Source organism: Staurois parvus, unplaced genomic scaffold, assembly GCF_062004578.1.
Source record: "Staurois parvus isolate SC_StPar_1 unplaced genomic scaffold, SC_StPar_1.0 ptg000132l, whole genome shotgun sequence".
Taxonomy (NCBI): Eukaryota; Metazoa; Chordata; class Amphibia; order Anura; family Ranidae; genus Staurois; species Staurois parvus.
In genome coordinates this window covers 8,740,583-8,758,323 of record NW_028317928.1, presented here as the reverse complement: position 1 = coordinate 8,758,323, position 17,741 = coordinate 8,740,583, and the positions used below count along the sequence as shown (strand labels likewise).

General features: G+C 44.8%; 1 protein-coding gene across 3 annotated transcripts; it reads left to right on the top strand.

Annotated features, from left to right (window-relative positions):
- Positions 1 to 549: 549 nt before the first annotated feature.
- Positions 550 to 16,095, top strand: LOC149466309 (uncharacterized). Of its 3 annotated transcripts, XM_089672910.1 has the most exons (8): positions 550 to 926; positions 1,009 to 1,169; positions 7,246 to 7,327; positions 7,845 to 7,942; positions 8,889 to 8,988; positions 9,480 to 9,575; positions 9,851 to 9,955; positions 13,069 to 16,095. In XM_089672910.1, the coding sequence occupies exons 3-8, from the start codon at positions 7,294 to 7,296 to the stop codon at positions 14,730 to 14,732; spliced, it is 2,097 nt and encodes a 698-aa protein (XP_089529036.1). In that variant the 5' UTR covers positions 550 to 926; positions 1,009 to 1,169; positions 7,246 to 7,293; the 3' UTR covers positions 14,733 to 16,095. The 3 variants fall into 3 exon arrangements, with proteins under 3 accessions (XP_089529036.1, XP_089529035.1, XP_089529037.1); XM_089672909.1 differs by lacking the exon at positions 1,009 to 1,169; XM_089672911.1 differs by lacking the exons at positions 550 to 926; positions 1,009 to 1,169; positions 9,480 to 9,575 and having other exon boundaries at positions 6,500 to 7,327.
- Positions 16,096 to 17,741: the final 1,646 nt, after the last annotated feature.

Here is a 17,741-nt window from a genome sequence, read left to right as displayed (position 1 = left end):
TTTGGAATGCATTTATAAATATATGTAAAAATATGTTAATATGACTTTTATATGTTAAAAAAATCTGAAGAATATAGTCAAAAAATATGTTTTAAATATAATCTGATTTTTTTTAACATATAAAAAGTCATTTCAACATATATTAGTAAATGCATTCCAAAAATTTAGATTTGAATTTTTAAAAACATCCAGTATATTTGAAATGTATTTTTCATATATTTTGTAATAAACATACATTTCAACATGCAGAGTCTCTCTCTCCCTCCCAAAATTGTAACATTTCAAATATATGGCAATATATTTGTGAAGAATATTTTTATAATATATTTCTTTAACAAAAAAAGTGACAAATCAAGATATACACCTGTGTATACCTTTGTTTACCTATGAGGTACTCAGCTTTCCCAGCTCTTTGCTCCTTCCCTCACAACACACTTCCTCCCTGAGCTATCATCACTTCCGGCTTCTTCTGGTGGGCGGGGACTCTCTTGTTCAGTAACCAGGCACTTCCAGCTTAACACTTCCGGCTTTTTCTGGTGGGCGGGGACTCTACTCAGTAACCAGGCAGCTCCTGCTGGACACTTCCGGCTTCTTGTGGTGGTGGGGGACTCTCCTCAGTAACCAGGCACCTCCAGGTGGATGTAGCACTTAGAGCCGCTGCTAGAGGGCGAATACATAGCCTAGCTTTCTTCCCTCTGAGGATCTTCCAAGTACAGCAGCATTATTACAGCTATTTATATACATTAGTTTTTTTTGTTTTTAAACTATTAATGAATGCTAATAACGATATAATATAGCTGCTAAGCTTAGTTTGTTTCACAAAGCAGAGATAGGAAGGGGTTGGTGGCCATTTTGTTGTAGCCCACAGGAAACAGGCAGCCTAAGGAGTGCAGTTGGCTTCAGCCTGGCTGCCCAGTGAGGAGGAGGTAATCATTTTATTGATTTATTACAGGTACTTGTATAGCACTGACAATTTTCATATATATATATAATGTACATTTGCATCAGTCCCTAGCCCTCAAGGAGCTCGCAATCCTAAGGTCCCTAATTCACATACTAAGGCCAACTTAGGAGCCAATTATCCTACCAACATGTCTTTGGAGTGTGGGAGGAAACCGGAGTACCCGGAGGAAACCCACGCAATTACAGTGAGAACATGCAAACTCCAGGTAGGTGGTGCCGTGGCTGGGATTCGAAACGACGATCCGAGTACTGCCAGGAGGAGGTGCTAACCACTTATCCGCCCAATAATAATGTCTTCTTATAATGAAAGAAGGGGTGTCCAAGCACTGTGTGTGGGCTGGATGGGGGGGGGGATCATGTCACCTCCACAAATCCTCATCTTCCTGCAGGTCCTCTGATGTGTAGGCCAGGCCTTGAAATTTCCACTCGCCTGCTCACATTGGCAAGTGGAAATTATGGTGGGGGCGAGTGTTTCCCCAGGGCCATCTTGCTGAGCAGGCTTGGAACTCAGGGCCAGATCTATCATTGGCACTGGGAGCCGTCAGACTGCTCAATAGTTGAGCAAATTGAAAGCAAAGGAAGGAGTGTGTGCTGTGTTCTCTGCCTCCCCCTAGAGTACCGTAGCCGGCTCTGTCTGTGTATGCATGTACATGTGTGTATTTGTACGTGTTTGCGTGTATGTACATATATTTGTGTGTGTATATGTGTGTATGTACATGTCTGTGTGTGTATGTACATGTGTCTGTGTATCTGTCACGGATTCACCCACACTCCACTCCTACAGCGACTAGCTAACCAAGGCGCGCACGTGTGGCCGTGACTGGCGGTAAGAGGGAATAAAGAGGACTTAACTTTGAACATATAAAACGTATATAAGATCAGCCGTGATACCCTTTCACAGCCTGCACTACCTTTTGGCCACCACCAGATGGAGACTCCACTCCAATCCAGCTGGTCGACCACACACTGGCAGATACGAATCTTACATACAACCTGGTGCACTGATTAGAGTTGAGGACCAGCTTAGTAATTACGCACACTTCTAGAGTCCCTCCAGCTACCCTACAGCTTGAACCCCGGTGTTAATCACCCTTCCACTGTCCACCCCCACCCCCCGCACCAGACACACCACAAAAGGTAGCCTGCCACCACCCAACAGTTTATCCGCAGAACGGTCTGCTGGGACACCTCACACACACAGATCTCTGTCTGACCGATCTGTTCCCTTTTACAATCTGCCCACACACAGTGCAATTGCATATAGATTGGCAATGAGCTCGACCAAGCGTTTAAAGTCACTAAAATACAATACAATTTAATCCAATCTAATCTCTCCGGAGATATGAGCACATGATTAAATTCACAGACGTCACTAATTAATTTTAAGATTTAATTTCCCGAAAGTGGGAAGTGCATGAAATATGTACAAAATATAAAAAGTTACAGAAATACAAAAAATACAAGAAGACACACAAATGACTATTCACTATATAATAAACAGGGATTAAAACTTTTACCAAGATCTATCCTGCGACTGGAGCAAGTCAGAGAATCAGCAATCCGTCAGTCAAATCGAACTGGCTCCATACGAATTACAAATGTCCCAATGCCCGGTTACTCCATTTATGGGGATATGGACGTAGGTGGGACATTAGTCCTCGGCCAATTGACCATGGGAGGCTGCCCCTGTACCTGCCCACAGGATGTTCCGGGTGCTGACCTGCCCAAATTCAATCGGACTAAGACCGGCTTGAAACACCAAGTCAGGGATTAGATTTCCGACACCAGCGAATCGGCCCGATCGCGACAGTACCAAACACCATTCGACTGTCGCGATCCAGCGCCACCTAACCATTTCCTGCATTTTCCTGGCCTTCTATCTAAACCACAAATATGATTTGTAGGTGTCAATGTGGCGCACAGAATGCCCTACAAGAAGGAAGCATTTCCATCTCTCTGCAACTAATATTTTAGCTTTTATGAGGGATGAAACATACTTCTTTGATGTATGTATATTCTTTTTAGAGCTTTCAATGTCAGGCAGACAACCCGTGTGCAGTCATTTCCTCCAAACCTGTTTTCCCAGAAGGTGACAACCTTATTAGAACTGTAGGTGTCACATCCAGAGGAAGCTGGCTTTTCTAACGCTAATTGATGCCTCTGTGTCTGAGTACCTCTGACTGAATATACATCTTTAATGACAATGGAATGTCCCTACAGTTACAATTACATTTTGCTACTGATCACATCTTATCTACTCAAATCTGTACATTTACGTCACACGTACGTTACATCATGTCACATGTACGTCACAGTGTATCTATGTACATGTGTCTGTGCGTGTGTATGTATGTATGTATGTATGTGTGTCTGTACATGTGTGTGTGTACAGGTGTCTCTGTTTGTGTGTGTATGTACATGTGTCTGTATGTAAACCTACATGTATGGGTGGTTTGGTGAGGTTCAGGATTATGTGGTTATTATGGGTGGTAGAGTATGGGACATTTGAGGTATTTCTGGGTTGGATAGTAGGTAGGGTATGCTTGGTAGAGTTATGGTTTTGTAAGTGAAAGATTATGGGGGGTTATGGTTATATGCGGTGCATGGTCTAAGTATGATGGAGTTTAGGGGGCATTGGAGGCCCTGATGTAATGTGGGGGGACTCTGGGGACCCTGATGTAATGTGAATAACATTTAACAGTGTAATTTCATGAAATTTACGAGGGCGTGTTTAGGGGCGGAATAAGGGGTGTAGCAGGGTAGGGGTTGGGTGGGGCAACTGGTGGCGAGTAACTCTTAAGGCATGGCTAGTAGCTCAGGACTTGAAATTTTAAGCCCTGGTGTAGGCCATTAGATGGGGGATCTGTTGGGGCAGAGTTGGAGGTTTTAGAGTATATACCATATAAGTGGGAACGCCAGTTATTGTCAAGGTCGCCTTCTGACCGGACTGAGATTCTGACTCGATGATTTTGGTGAGCCATAAAACACGACGAGACTCATTTACAAGTGCCTGAAGGAAGAACTGTATCTGCTGCTTATAGCAGCCAATCGGATCCTCCCAGCTCTGCAGGGGTGGGGTTGATTATGCTTGGGGGGTGTATTCTCTAGAAAGTCCTGACCTGCTTCTTATAGAAGTCCACCTATAGAAAATAATGTCTTCCTATTATGAGAGAAGGGGTCCCAGCAATGTGTGTGGCCTGGATGGGGGGATCATGTCACCTCCACCAATCCTCATCTCCCTGCAGGTCCTCTGATGGGTAGGCCATTAGATGGGGGGATCTGCTGGGGCACAATGTGGAGGTTTTGGGGTATATACCGTATAAGTGGGAACGCCAGTTATTGGCAATGTCACCTTTAGACCGTACTGAGATTCTGATTCAATAATTTTTGGCGAGCCATAAAACTAATTTCCAAGTGCTTGAAGGAAGCACCGTGTCTGCTGCTTATAGCAGCCAATCAGTTCCTCCCAGCTCTGCAGGTTGATGATGCTCGGGGGGGGGGGGTTGTAGTCCTGACCTGATTCTTATAGAAGTCTAACTATAGATAATAATGTTTTGCTATCATGAGAAAAGGGGATCCCAGCACTTTGTCACCTCCACACATCATCATCTTCCTGGAAGTCCTGCAGAACAATAGATGGATCGTGGGGCTCCGCTGGGGCGTATTCACCGAAATACCTTTTCAAGTAAACTCTTATCCACAAGGAACAGCATTGCTTGTGGATCTTGAAGGATTTTCCTCCGTAACATAAGTACGCCTATGGCTCGAAGGTGCTGAAGTCTATGGAGGTGGCATGGGGGAGCCATGGACACAATAGCGGCCAACCGAAAATATCTAATTCAACCCGTGTTTTTTTTTTTTTTTTTTTCCTCTTTGATATCTGTTGAGGTGATGTCATCTGTTGACTTAAGAAATGTAGCTTACCCTCCAAAGTCTGAGTTTACCATCCATGTCCTTGCCAGCACCTAGCCCAAGGGTGGCAACCAGTGTTCTTACCTGCCTACACCCTTCCTGTCCATAACATCTTCTGAAGCCTTGAAGGACCCTGATCCTGGAGAGCTATTAGGAGGCATCCACATTAGCAGCTCTGGGGACATCTGAAAAAGGATCCTCCTTCTCTTCAGTAAAGGCTGTAGGAGACTCGAGACCAGGGTGGCGGTAAGGAAGGTCACATGTCAGGATATAGGTAAGTAAAAGGGCCTTAAGTTTAGGATTTTTATACAGGTCAGTTGGGGTCAGGGGGTGATGCCAAGAGAGGAGCTTTAAATCGGAACTAAACCCATCGATTTACATAGTTAGTCTGGCTGAAAAAAGACAAAAGTCTATCCAGTTCAACCATTAAAAAAAAAAAAAAGTTATCCTATATCCACAGTTGATCCAGAAGAAGGCAAAAAAACCCCAGCAAAGCATGATCCAATTTGCTCCTGCAGTGAAAAAACTCCTTTCTGATCCCCCGAGAGGCAATCGGATATTCCCTGGATCAACTTTAGCTATAAATGTTAGTATCCAGTTATATTCTGTGTATCTATTTTTAAAAACAGTTGCATTCAAGGTATGCCAAGAATGTAACTGTTTTTTGAAACCGTTAAAAATGGAGGGTTTAGTTCGGCTTTAATGGTCTCCAAAAACGGTTACAATCAAGGAATGCAAACTGTCACATTTGCTTCTGCTCTCAACCAACTGTTAAGCCATCCAATGGCTGGTGTTATAACTGATCACATGTGCAGCACCATGGCAACTGAGGCCAAGATGGCAACTTCCTTGGCTGAAAAGGAGAGGAGGGTTTAGTTCCACTTTAAAACAAGTCAGTGCTATGGCCATTCAAGGCAAAGCAACAGGTTTGCTTTGATGTAGCCTTCTCTTCCCTTTGCTCACTACATTCAGAGTGGGGATCTGAAGGATATACATGATACTTCCAGGTATGAAGGAGCCCGTCACTCACTCCATGTGGCATCAGTTGGCCAATCAGACACTCTATCTAAGCTAGGGCTGCAGAGGTAGCTTACACAGGACTTTCCTTTTGCGCCCCCACTACTAGAGTAACTATATGTACTTGGTAGGATGGGGGGGGGGCATTGAAGTAAACCCCCATAAGACCAGCACAGTTTCACTAAGGAAATGGGGAGAACATTAATGTACATTTGTACGTTAGCTCTCACGTGCAACGGCATATTTACCGCAAAGGCAAACAAGGCATTTGCCTTAGGCGACAATTTTCCGGGGGGTGGCACCGCCCCCCAGAAGAAGGCACACACGTGGCAAGGATGGGTACCTGGTGAGGCACTGCCTGTGCTCTGCCATGGAATCTGAGGAAGTTGCACGCTGCTGGATGGTGTAAGCAGAGTTCCCACATAAAGAAGATTCTGAGCATGGCCAGCTGCTTTTCGGAGAAGTTAAGGTTAGTGCTTGGATAACTCTTTGTGGGCGGGATGGGGGTGGGGGGTAGTTGGCGGGGGCTGGGGGGGAAAGGTGGTGCTGGTGGGGTGCTCAATTTTAGTGTTGCCTGGGGCAGCACAAGAACTAAAGGAAACATTGCTCCCGTGGATGCACCAAGCAGGCTATATACTGAGCCATGGGGAGCACAAAAGAACTGTCAAAAGACCTGCGTAACAAGGTAATGGAACTTTATAAAGATGGAAAAGGATATAAAAAGATATCCAAAGCTTTGAATATGCCAGTCACTTATTAAGAAGTGGAAAATTCTGGGATTTCTAGATACCAAGCCAAGGTCAGGTAGACCAAGAAAGATTGCAGCCACAACAGCCAGAAGAATTGTTCAGAATACAAATAAAATTCCATTTTATATATATAGAAGGCAGTTTTTGGCATGATCAGTCATATTTATAATATCAATGCCAACATTTCACTATTTCTGCCAGGGAATGCAAGGCTTTGTGCACAACTGTAGACCTGTACATGATACCTACTATCAGTGGCCGAAATTTGAAATCAACCACATTTTCCTGTCGTGTTTTCTATTTTTATGCCCATTGTGTACAATGTTGTTTCTAATGAAGGCTTAGAACACTATGGTGGTTGACCTGACAATAAATGTGTTTCTTTATAGTGGTGCAAGGTAAGTTATTACTTTACCTTTTTTTTTTTTTTTTTTCTGTTTTTAACTGATTTGCGTAAATATAGAGTGATAGACCAGTGCTTAAAAGTGGACCTTGCATTTTGGTTGGTTGGAAGGCCTGCTTTAATTTTTTTTTTCTCTTTCTTTCGTCGGATGAATTTTTAATGTTTTTGATGTGAACTTATTGATTCGTTTTACTTTATCAGGAGCAGTGGGAGTATTGAGAAGGACACAAGGATCTCTACAAGGACGTCATGATGGAGAAGCGGCCACCCCTCACATTACCGGGTAAGAGGAGACTTTCATTTCTTGTTTTGAGGATCTACCTAGATACACACATCCTCTGATACCAAGACATAGAAACAATAGAGGAGTGGGAATATATAGAAGGACACAAGGATCTGTAGAAGAACGTCATGATGGAGGACCAGGCGCCCCTCACATCACCGGGTAAGAGGAGACTTTCTAAGGAGAGCATTGATCATCCATCTAAATACACACACGCTATGATATAAAGACATAGAGACAAGGGGGGTTGATTTACTAAAGGCAACTGCAGTTGCTTCAGAGCTTAGTAGATGAAGTAAAGCTTCACTTTGCAAAGAATACCCAAATACAAAGAAGGAAAATAAACAAAGCAGATTTTTTTTGGTTGCGCATAGTTGCGCAAGCAATTATCAGCAGAACTTCCCCTCATTTCAGAGCTTCCCATCAGATCTAGAGCAACAGCACTTGCAGTGCACAAACTATTTGCCTTTAGTATATCAACCCCAATGTATTCAGTCAGTGTGTGTGTTTCCTACAGATGGACCCAGTAATGGGAACCCACCAGAGAGATGTCCACGTCCTCTGTATTCCCGGGACTCCACACAGGAACATCAAGAGATCCCTCAGGAGGATCAGGTAGATGGAACTGAAGGTCCTAATTTAAACTGATATTTTTGCTGGCGTGTGTGTGATTTTACATTTCTGGGTCGGTGAAGCCCTACCCGCTCTGCAGTTGATGGCTACAGATGTCGATCACTGGGTCCCCTGTCGGCACCCAGCGATTGCCGAGTATTACTGACGGTGGAGAGACCTGTGTGTAAACATACAGGTCCCTCTCCTGCCAGCAAGGACATGCTGCTTTGTATCTCTCTGCACAGCATATCTCCCTAGTAAAACCCACATAGCACACAGTTAACCCTTTGATTGCCCCAGATGTTAACCCCTTCCCAGTGCCATTAGTACAGTGTCAGTACTTTTTATTAGCACTGATCACTGTATTGGTGTCATTCAGATGTCAGTGACTGTTAGTTCCTCCCCAGTGTCAGAATGCCCGTCGCAGTCTCGCTATAAGTCGCTGATCGCCGCCATTACTAGTATAAAATAAATTTAGAAAAAATTCCATTATATATACCGCCATTTGTAGAAGCTATAACTTTCACATAAACCAATTAATTTACACGTATTGGGAATTTTTTTTAGCAAAGACATGAAACAGAATGCATTTTGGCCTAAATTTATGACGAAATTTGATTTTTTTTTTTTTTTACTGGACATAGCAAAAAGGCAAAAATATTGTTGGTTTATTCTCAAAATTGTTGGTCTTTTTTTGTTTATAGCACACACAAAAAAATGTAAAACTCAGAGGCGATTAAATACCACTGAAAGAAAGCTCTTTGTGGGGAAAAAAGGACATAAGTTTCATTTGGGTGCAGCATTGTATGACCGCACAATTGTCAGTTAAAGTAACACAGCGCCAAATTGCAAAAAATGCCCTGGTCAGGAAGGAAGCGGGGGGTGGGGAATCCTCTGGAGGGCGAGGGATTAATCAGTTACTCTAATAAATATGTTGCATCTTATCTAGGTTGAAGGCCTGATTGTTATTAAAGTTGAAGATAAAGAAGAGGAGCCTGTGAGGAGTGATGAGCTATGTAAGGAGGAGATCCCTCCAGAGATCAGCACAGGTGAGGAATAAATCCACTAAATCCAGAGAAGAGGCCCAGATCCTCCTTGTTCAGTCACTACAACAACCTCTTCTTCTCCCCCCTCCTCTGTCAGTAGACAGTAATGGGGGGACAGTATGTGCCCAGTGGGGGGGGGGGGGGGGTCAGGAGCCATCAGCCTCTATCAGACTCCGGCTCTCCTCCTTACATCATGTCATTCAGACGTGACCAGTCTCCCCCCACACACACTCTCTGGGGTCTCTCATACATCATGGAGTTATCATCCTGAGCACAGACATCTGACAGAACTTGGTAGGCCAATTGAAAAGTTTGAATCCAAGGATCAGAAGAAGGACCTCTTGATGGAGAACCAGCCACCCCTCACAAATTCAGAAACAGGTACATGAATTTATTAGCAGCCAAGAGACATGACCAGTCTCCCCCCACACACACTCTCTGGGGTCTCTCATACATCTCTGTACAGGGGGCTTCACTCTCCTCTTTATTCACAGACCCCGGGGACACTCAGAGAGACATCAAACCTGAGGAGGAGGGAGATGGACTTGTGAAAATTAAAGAGGAGGAAGGTCCTCCAGAGATCAGCACAGGTGAGGAATAAACACTAAATCCAGAGAAAAGTCCCAGATCCTCCTTGTTCAGTCACTACAACAATCTCTTCTCCCCCCTCCTCTGTCAGTAGACAGTAATGGGGGGACAGTATGTGCCCAGTGGGGGCGGTCAGGAGCCATCAGCCTCTATTAGACTCCAGCTCTCCTCCTCACATCATGTCATTGAGACGTGACCAGTCTCCTCCCCACACACACTCTCTGGGGTCTCTCATACATTTCAGTACAGAGGGCTTCACTCTCCTCTTTATTCACAGACCCCGGAGACACCAGAGACACTCAGAAACATGTCAAATCTGAGGATGAAGAAGGTGGTTGTATGAGGACCAAAGAGGAAGACATTTCTACAAAGATCGGCACAAGTGAGTAGAGAACTCTCATAAAAGTTATAAAACTACATAAAAGTTATGTAAACCACTCTCAGTATCTGAATCTGTCTTAGTAGATCACCTCCTACCATCCTTTGCACAGAAGCTCACTTGCAGGGAAAGGGAGAGGCTGCACTGAAAGCCAATTAGGCCCTGTGCACATGTGCTGTCAGAAGTTTAGATAGAGTGAGCAAAGGTGATTTTTTTTTTTTTTTTTTTTAATTTCGTTGTCCATTCAGGTGCTCGGAGGTGACACCACTGTATTACTTGTGTCTAAAGCTGACATGGATGGACCACATCTCAGCCAGTTCAGCAGGGACCAGCCAAGATTTGGTCCATCTATGGCAAGGCTGGTCATACTGAAGTCGATCCATCGATCAACTTCAGTACAACCAGCCTGTCAGACTTTTTTGCCTGCAATCATTGCCAGTGGCTATAACTGCTAGTAGTGATCATTATCACTACCTTCTCTACTGGCAGAACACAATAGCATTCCTGGAGTGATTCCCCCATCGACGCTATGTCACGTAGCCTAAGATGACAAGGGTGGCCTCTTGCACAGTTTCCCATCCAAGCAGCCCTGGATAGAGTCTGCAGGGGTGAAAGAAAGGTACAAGTGCTAAGGTGTCCTACATACTGAAGAAGAACGCTATGAGTGAAGACCACAAAAAGGTAGTAGACTGACCAGCGATACAATGCCCAGCAATTAACTGTCCAACAACGAGGAGTTATATAGAACATAGGTTATAAGCGGATGAAGACTATGAGCTGTTGGCAAGGGTACACTGTGACGTATCGATCCGGTGGAGTTGTGACTGGGAAGGTGGGCGGCAATGTAGTAAATCACTCCATGTTGGTCTCTGCCTATTTCAGGGTGGGCTGATAAGCCTGAATGATGTGTGTATTATGCCAGCCTCTAGGGCTGACCGCGATAAGCCACAAGGACCTCAATAGTGCGAAACGTGTCGTCATGTGTCCTGCAGGCTGTTCCCACCCAGCTCTATTCCACTGAGGGTTCAAGACGCTTCTTCTTGTCTTGCTGTGGTTGTACCGAGGCTACTTCTGGTATATCCATCTCACTGTAGTTTGCGGCGGTCCTCCAGATCTATCTGAGGTCACATCCAGTGCAAGGCCCTCAAGACCTATTGCTGTCAGCCCTGGAGGCTGGCATAATACACACATCAGGTAGAGAAGAGAGACAGCAGCACCACTCTAAGTGTAGATGGTTAAAATCAGGCAGATTTGATGGTAAAATTACACTCGGGTAGGTAACAGGTAGGCATGTTAAGTGATGGAGGTCCAGTGGGAGCATCAGGTCCTTTGGCCGCACTATGGGTGTTTTCCCGCCACTCCAGTGGTGTCCAGGGCTCGGGGGGGTAGCAGAGGGGCGCAGGGATGATGTCACCGCATGGACCAGGTTTCCAAGATGGTAGACCCCTGGACACCACCAGAGCTGCGGGAAAACGCGCAGAGCGCGGCTAAAGGACTTGATGCTCCCACTGGACCTCCATCACTTGGCATGCCTACCTGTTACCTGCCTATGTGAGTGCAATTTTACCAATCAAATCTGCCTGATTTTAACCGTCTACACTTGTGGCGCTGCTGTCTCTCTTCTCTACCTGCATTAGAAGTATCTACAAGCTCTTACAGCCGGCTGCCTCCTCGGACATACTACTATAAGCCCCCCACTACAGATGGACTTGGACACCACCTCCACATGGGCCTTCTACTAACCCCCATTGCTGATGGTCCATCCCCAAATGCACACAGGGTGACAGCGATAGGCCGTGAGGGCCGCGCACCGGGCGTGACCTCAGATGGACCTGGAGGACCACTGCAAACCACAGTGAAGTGGCTACACCAGAAGTAAGCCTTGGTAGAACTGCAGCAGGACCAGAAGAAGCGTCTTGAACCCTCAGTGGAATATAGCTGGGTGGGAACAGCCTGAAGGACACATAACGAATCGTTTTGCACTATCGAGGCCCTCGCAGCTTATCACTGTCAGCCCTGGAGGCTGGCATTATACACACATCATCCAGGCTTATCAGCCCACCCTGAAAGGGGCCAAGACCAACATGGGGTGATTTACTACATTGCCACCAGCACAGCTCATAGTCTTCATCTGCTTATAACCTATGCTATATATAACTCCTTGTTGTTGGACAGTTCATTGCTGGGCCTTGTATTTCTGGTCAGTCTATTACTGGACAATAGATCATATATTCTCATCAAATTGAATCATTCTTTATACTTTACAGTTTAATGTGTTTCATTATATCACTGGGTCTACATATTACATATCCCAGTGTGACTACTACCTTTTTGTGGTCTTCACCCATAGCGCTCTTCTTCAGTATATATGACTTGGTTACATAGTTAGTCTGGCTGAAAAAAAGACAAAAGTCCATCCAGCTCAACCATAGAAAAAAAGTTATAATCCTATACCCACAGTTGATCCAGAGGAAGGCAAAAAAAACCAGCAAAGCATGATCCAATTTGCTCCTGCAGGGCAGGGGCATCACACCTTGCTCCTAGTTGTTCCTACAGCAGATTGTGGTATTGACTCAAATACGGTTCAGCTATTATATTTATAAATCGAGACACCAGCGCCCATGACTTAGTTCTTTTCAATACAAGTGCGAAGGTGTAGCCACTGTAAACAGAAACTTGAGAACGCCGGTGTCAGAAGAGCAGAGATATAGCTGGTGATGTACTGAGTTCAGTGGATGGCATACATCAAGTTGTACAGGGAATCCGAGTCCAGAACAGGCAAAGGTCGGAGTTTCCGACTTTCGAAGAATGACTTTATTACATCGAGTAGAGTGTACAGGTCGAACCTACTTACGCGTTTCAGCAGTGAGCCTTACCCATAGCCATGGCTATGATTAAGGCTCATTGCCGAAACACGTAAACCAGTTTTACCTGTATACTCTGCTCAATGTAATAAAGTAGCTCTTCGGAAGGACGAGTTGCCGCCTCTTCACTTTACTTTCATACAACTCTAGTGGGCTGTTTTTTCCAAAAAAGTATTTTTTAGTCTTTAGGACCATCATTCTTGCTTGATTTTTTTCTGGCCGACTCAACAAAAATAACTGTTTTCCCTCCAGGTGGTGATATAGAAGATGATGAGATCACATCCAATTCTTCAGACGAAAACCCCATGACTCAAAATTTCCATCAAGCACCTCACTGCACAAGTATAATGTCTGATCCCTCTACACATGATGGGAGATTTGAGGACACAAGTGGACGTTCTGAATGTTTGACCAACAGAGCTGAGCTTATCTCAGATCTGGGCTTTCATGAAAGGAAGAAGCCATGGTCATGGTCCAAGCCTCAGAACTGTCTCCAGAAATCGGTACTTACGTACGAAAAAGCTCTAAATACAGAGAAGCCGTTTTCCTGCTCACAATGTGGGAAATGTTTCACTCGACGATTCAGTCTTATCGTCCATCAGAGAACTCACACGGGCGTGAAGCCGTTTTCATGTACGGAGTGCGGGAAATGTTTTTCTCAGAGGTCAAACCTTGCAGCCCACCAGAGAACTCACTCGGGGGAAAAGCCTTTCCCTTGTTCTGAATGCAGCAAACGTTTTCCTAGCAAGACATCTCTTTTCAGACACAAACAGGTTCACGCGACGGACCAGAGAACTCGATTAACTGAGAAACCATTTTCATGTCCAGAATGTGGGAGAGGTTTCACTTGGAGAACCAGGCTTATGGTTCACCAAAGAACTCACACGGGGGAGAAGCCTTTCTCATGTTCAGAATGCGGGAAGCGGTTTTACTTCAAATACTTACTTCATGAACACCGTAGAGCACACACAGGCGAGAAACCGTTTTCCTGCTCAGAGTGCGGGAAATGTTTTACCTGGAGAACCAGGCTTATCGTGCACCAGAGAACTCACACAGGGGAAAAGCCCTATTCATGTTCGGAGTGCGGAAAGTGCTTTTATTTTCGATATTTACTTATCGAACACCATAGAGCCCACACAGGAGAGAAGCCATTTTCATGTTCGGAATGTGGAAAATGTTTTTCCCAGAAAGAGTGTCTTATCTCCCACCTGAAGACTCACACTGGGGAGAAGCCATACTCGTGCTTGGAATGCGGGAAACGTTTCTCCTCTAAACATTTACTCACTGTTCACCATAGAGCTCACACAGGGGAGAAGCCCTATTTGTGTACGGAATGTGGGAAGGGCTTTGCGAAAAGAGCCTATCTTGCTATGCATCAGACGACTCACACCACCCTGAAGCCGTTTTCTTGTCCCAAATGCCGGAAATGTTTTAGTCGGAAGTCAACTCTCCTGACTCATGAAAAAACCCATACACGTGAGAAGGTGTATCCCTGTCTGGAATGTGGGAAATGTTTTACTGAGAAGGGAAATCTGGCGGCGCATCAAACGGTTCACACTGGTAACCTCCCGTATTCCTGTTCCGAGTGCGGGAAAGGTTTTACAAATAAATCGAATCTGACGGCCCACCATCGAGTCCACACTGGAGTGAAGCCATACTGTTGCTCTGAATGTGGCCAATATTTTACTAGAAGGTCATCCCTGATCAGACACGGAAAGGTTCACACAGGAGAGAAACCGCATCTGTGTCCCGACTGTGGTAAATGCTTTGCTGAGAAGTCGTGGTTGACTAGACACCAGAGATCTCACACGGGGGAGACCCCGTTTTCTTGTTCCAAATGTGGGGAATGTTTTTCGTGGAAGTCATCTCTCATCAGACATGAGAGAGTTCACGATGACGAGAAGATCAGTTTGTAACGTGAATATGCAAAAACAATCTACTAAGAATGGAAGCCAAACCGGAGCTTTTCATTTTCCGCATGGAGGAACTAGTAAGTGGCAAGAGTGGCCTATTACTGATGGGTGTCAGTGGGAGGAATAGTGCTCCATCATTGTTGGTGGGAGGCATAGTGCCCCATCTTTGGCATTAAGGGGAGGAATAGTGTTCTATCATTGGTGTCAGTGGCAAGAATAGTGTCCCATCACTGGTGTCAGTGGGAGGAATAGTGCCTCATCATTGGTATCAGTTGACAGAAAAGGGCCCCATTGTTGTTGTCAGTGGGAGGAATAGTGCCCCATCACTCGTGTCAGTGGGAGGAATAGTGCTCCATCATTGTTGTTGGTGGGAGGAATAGTGCCCCATCTTTGGCATTAAGGGGAGGAATAGTGTTCTATCATTGGTGTCAGTGGCAAGAATAGTGTCCCATCACTGGTGTCAGTGGGAGGAATAGTGCCTCATCATTGGTATCAGTTGACAGAAAAGGGCCCCATTGTTGTTGTCAGTGGGAGGAATAGTGCCCCATCATTGGTGTCAGTGGGAGGAATAGTGCCCCATCATTGGTGCCAATGGGAGCAATAGTGCTCCATCACTGGTGTCAGTGGGAGGAGTAGTGCCCCATCACTGGTGTCAGTGAGAGGAATAGTGCCCCATCATTGGTATCAGTGGAAAGAAAAGGGCCACATTGTTGGTGTCCGTGGGAGGAATAGTGCTCCATCACTGGTGTCAGTGGGAGGAATCATTGAATTCCCTTAATCACTTGCCATCCGCCCTATAGCAGAAGCACTGCTACAGGGAAGCACAGCTGCGCAAAATCACGTGATTTGTATTTCCGGGTAGGGGGCGCAGGCCACTATTGGCACCTGGGGATATCAATCACTGGGTCCCGGCCAGCAATTCCTGGCTGGCACTCAGTGATCATCGGCAAAGCTGACAGGAGAGACCTGTGTGTAAACACAGATCCCTCCCCTGTCAGCAAGGACATGCTGCTTTGTATCTCTCTGCACAGCATGTCTCCATAGTAAAACACACACACAGCACACAGTTAACCCTTTGATCGCCCCAGATGTTAATCCCTTCCTGCCCAGTGCCAATAGTACAGTGTCAGTGCTTTTTATTAGCACTGATCACTGTATTGGTGTCACTGGGGATGTCAGTTCCCTCCCCCTGTGTCAGAATGTCCACCGCAGTCCCACGATAAGTCGCTGATCGCCGCATAGTATAAAAAAAATGTAAAATCCCAGTATAGATACCTCCGATTGTAACCATCATATAAACCAATTCATATACAATTACAGGTGTACCTCAGTTTTCAGTTTACGAATAAAAATTTATTGAAAATAATGCCTTGGCTTACCAATTTTTTTCGCAATACAAAGTAAGTTTCCGTAGGATGCATTGTCCCTGGGAGGTTTGTAGCGCAGCACCTGTGCATGCTGGAGTCTTTGGTAGCACGTGGCAACGAGTGTGGAGGTGTTGGAGCGGTTTTTGCATCGAGTTATTGCTTGATTAATCATGTCCCTGTACAGTATTTATCCCTTTAAAGTGCACTTTATAAAGAGTTTTGAACAGATAAAAGACTTTTTCTTTTTTACTTTTTTCTGACCTCCGGAATGGATTAATTTTTTTTCAGCGCATTCCTATGGGAAACCGTGTTTCGTTTTACGAATTTTTCGCAATATGAAATTTCCCGGAGAACGCATTAAATTCGTAAACCGAGGTACGCCTGTACTGGGATTTTCTTTTTTTTTTAAAGAAAGACATGGAGCAGAATACATTTTGGCCTAAATTTATGAATTTTAATTTTTTTTATTGAATGTTTTATAGCAAAAAGTCAAAAATATGGTTTTTTCCCCAAAATTGTCAGTCTTTTTTTGTGTATAGCACAAAAAATAAAAACTGCACAGGTGATCAAATACCACCGAAAGAAAACTCCATTTGTGGGAAAAAAAATTACGTAAATTTAATTTTGGCACATCGTTGCATCTTCTGGAGGGCAAGTGTGTAATTTGCAAAGATTATCGCTCACTCCCTGTTTTGACTATAGGACAGGAAGTGAAGGGGAATCTCCCCAATGGGACACAGATGGGGAAAATAATACTAACTGTCCTGTACTATATCCAAAATGAAAAAAAAAAGTTTTGTCTACTGTAGGGCTTTAGTGACAACATGGTGACGTTACATGAAGAGGCAGCGACTCCAACATAAACTCCAAGAAGAGGCTTGGAGCAGATTTGGGTTGAAAGGGGCTTAGAAGTGTTTTTTTTTTTTTTTTTTTTTTTAATGTGACTTTGTAAACAAGCTTTATGTGTAAAAGAACGCCTCAAATGAATAATTGTTACACCACATCAATAATAAATTAGTGTGCAAAAGGTTGCACACAATGTACAGTAAATAAGAATGTGAAGTCCGCACGAAGTGACCCATCTGCTGGATCAAAACCAACCACCCACCTCAATCCTTTACTAGTCCACATTCAAAAATGATTACAGGGTATATGAAGTCATCCCCAAACTGTGGGCCGGATGTGGCCTTACCTTTTTATCTGTTCTCTTGGGGTACTCTGTCATAATTCTGTGCACTGACACAGTGACCGAGGTGTGGGTGGAACAGACCACATGCAGAGAGCAGTGGGACACACAAGGCTTTTATTGAGTGATTTGGAGGACACACGATGAGTATAGCAAGGTTCTGGAAAAACAAAAGTTAAGTCCATACCACAGGGTGGGACACACGGCAAGGATCACCGAGTTCTGGTAGGCAACACGGCGGGATAGTCTGTACCAATGTCTGGGTTCACAACAGGGAGGCAGACTGGCAGGCAATGGGTTAAATTCGAGTGGCACACAACAGGGAGCAGTTTCTGGCAGGCAATGGGTCAAGTCTGAGTGGCACGCAACAAGGTGGCAGACTAGCAGGCAATGGGTTAAGTCCAAGTGGCACACAACAAGGTGGCAGAACTGGGACAGGCAAGCATTAAGTCTAGGTTG

What these genes read in the sequence shown, in the direction of transcription:
- LOC149466309 (XM_089672909.1), top strand. Translation starts at nt 7,294, where the DNA reads ATGATGGAGAAGCGGCCACCCCTCACATTACCGG. An exon ending in TCCTCCAGAGATCAGCACAG is followed by an intron (nt 9,576 to 9,850) that starts GTGAGGAATAAA and finishes CTTTATTCACAG; the next exon opens with ACCCCGGAGACACCAGAGAC. An exon ending in TTCTACAAAGATCGGCACAA is followed by an intron (nt 9,956 to 13,068) that starts GTGAGTAGAGAA and finishes TTTTCCCTCCAG; the next exon opens with GTGGTGATATAGAAGATGAT.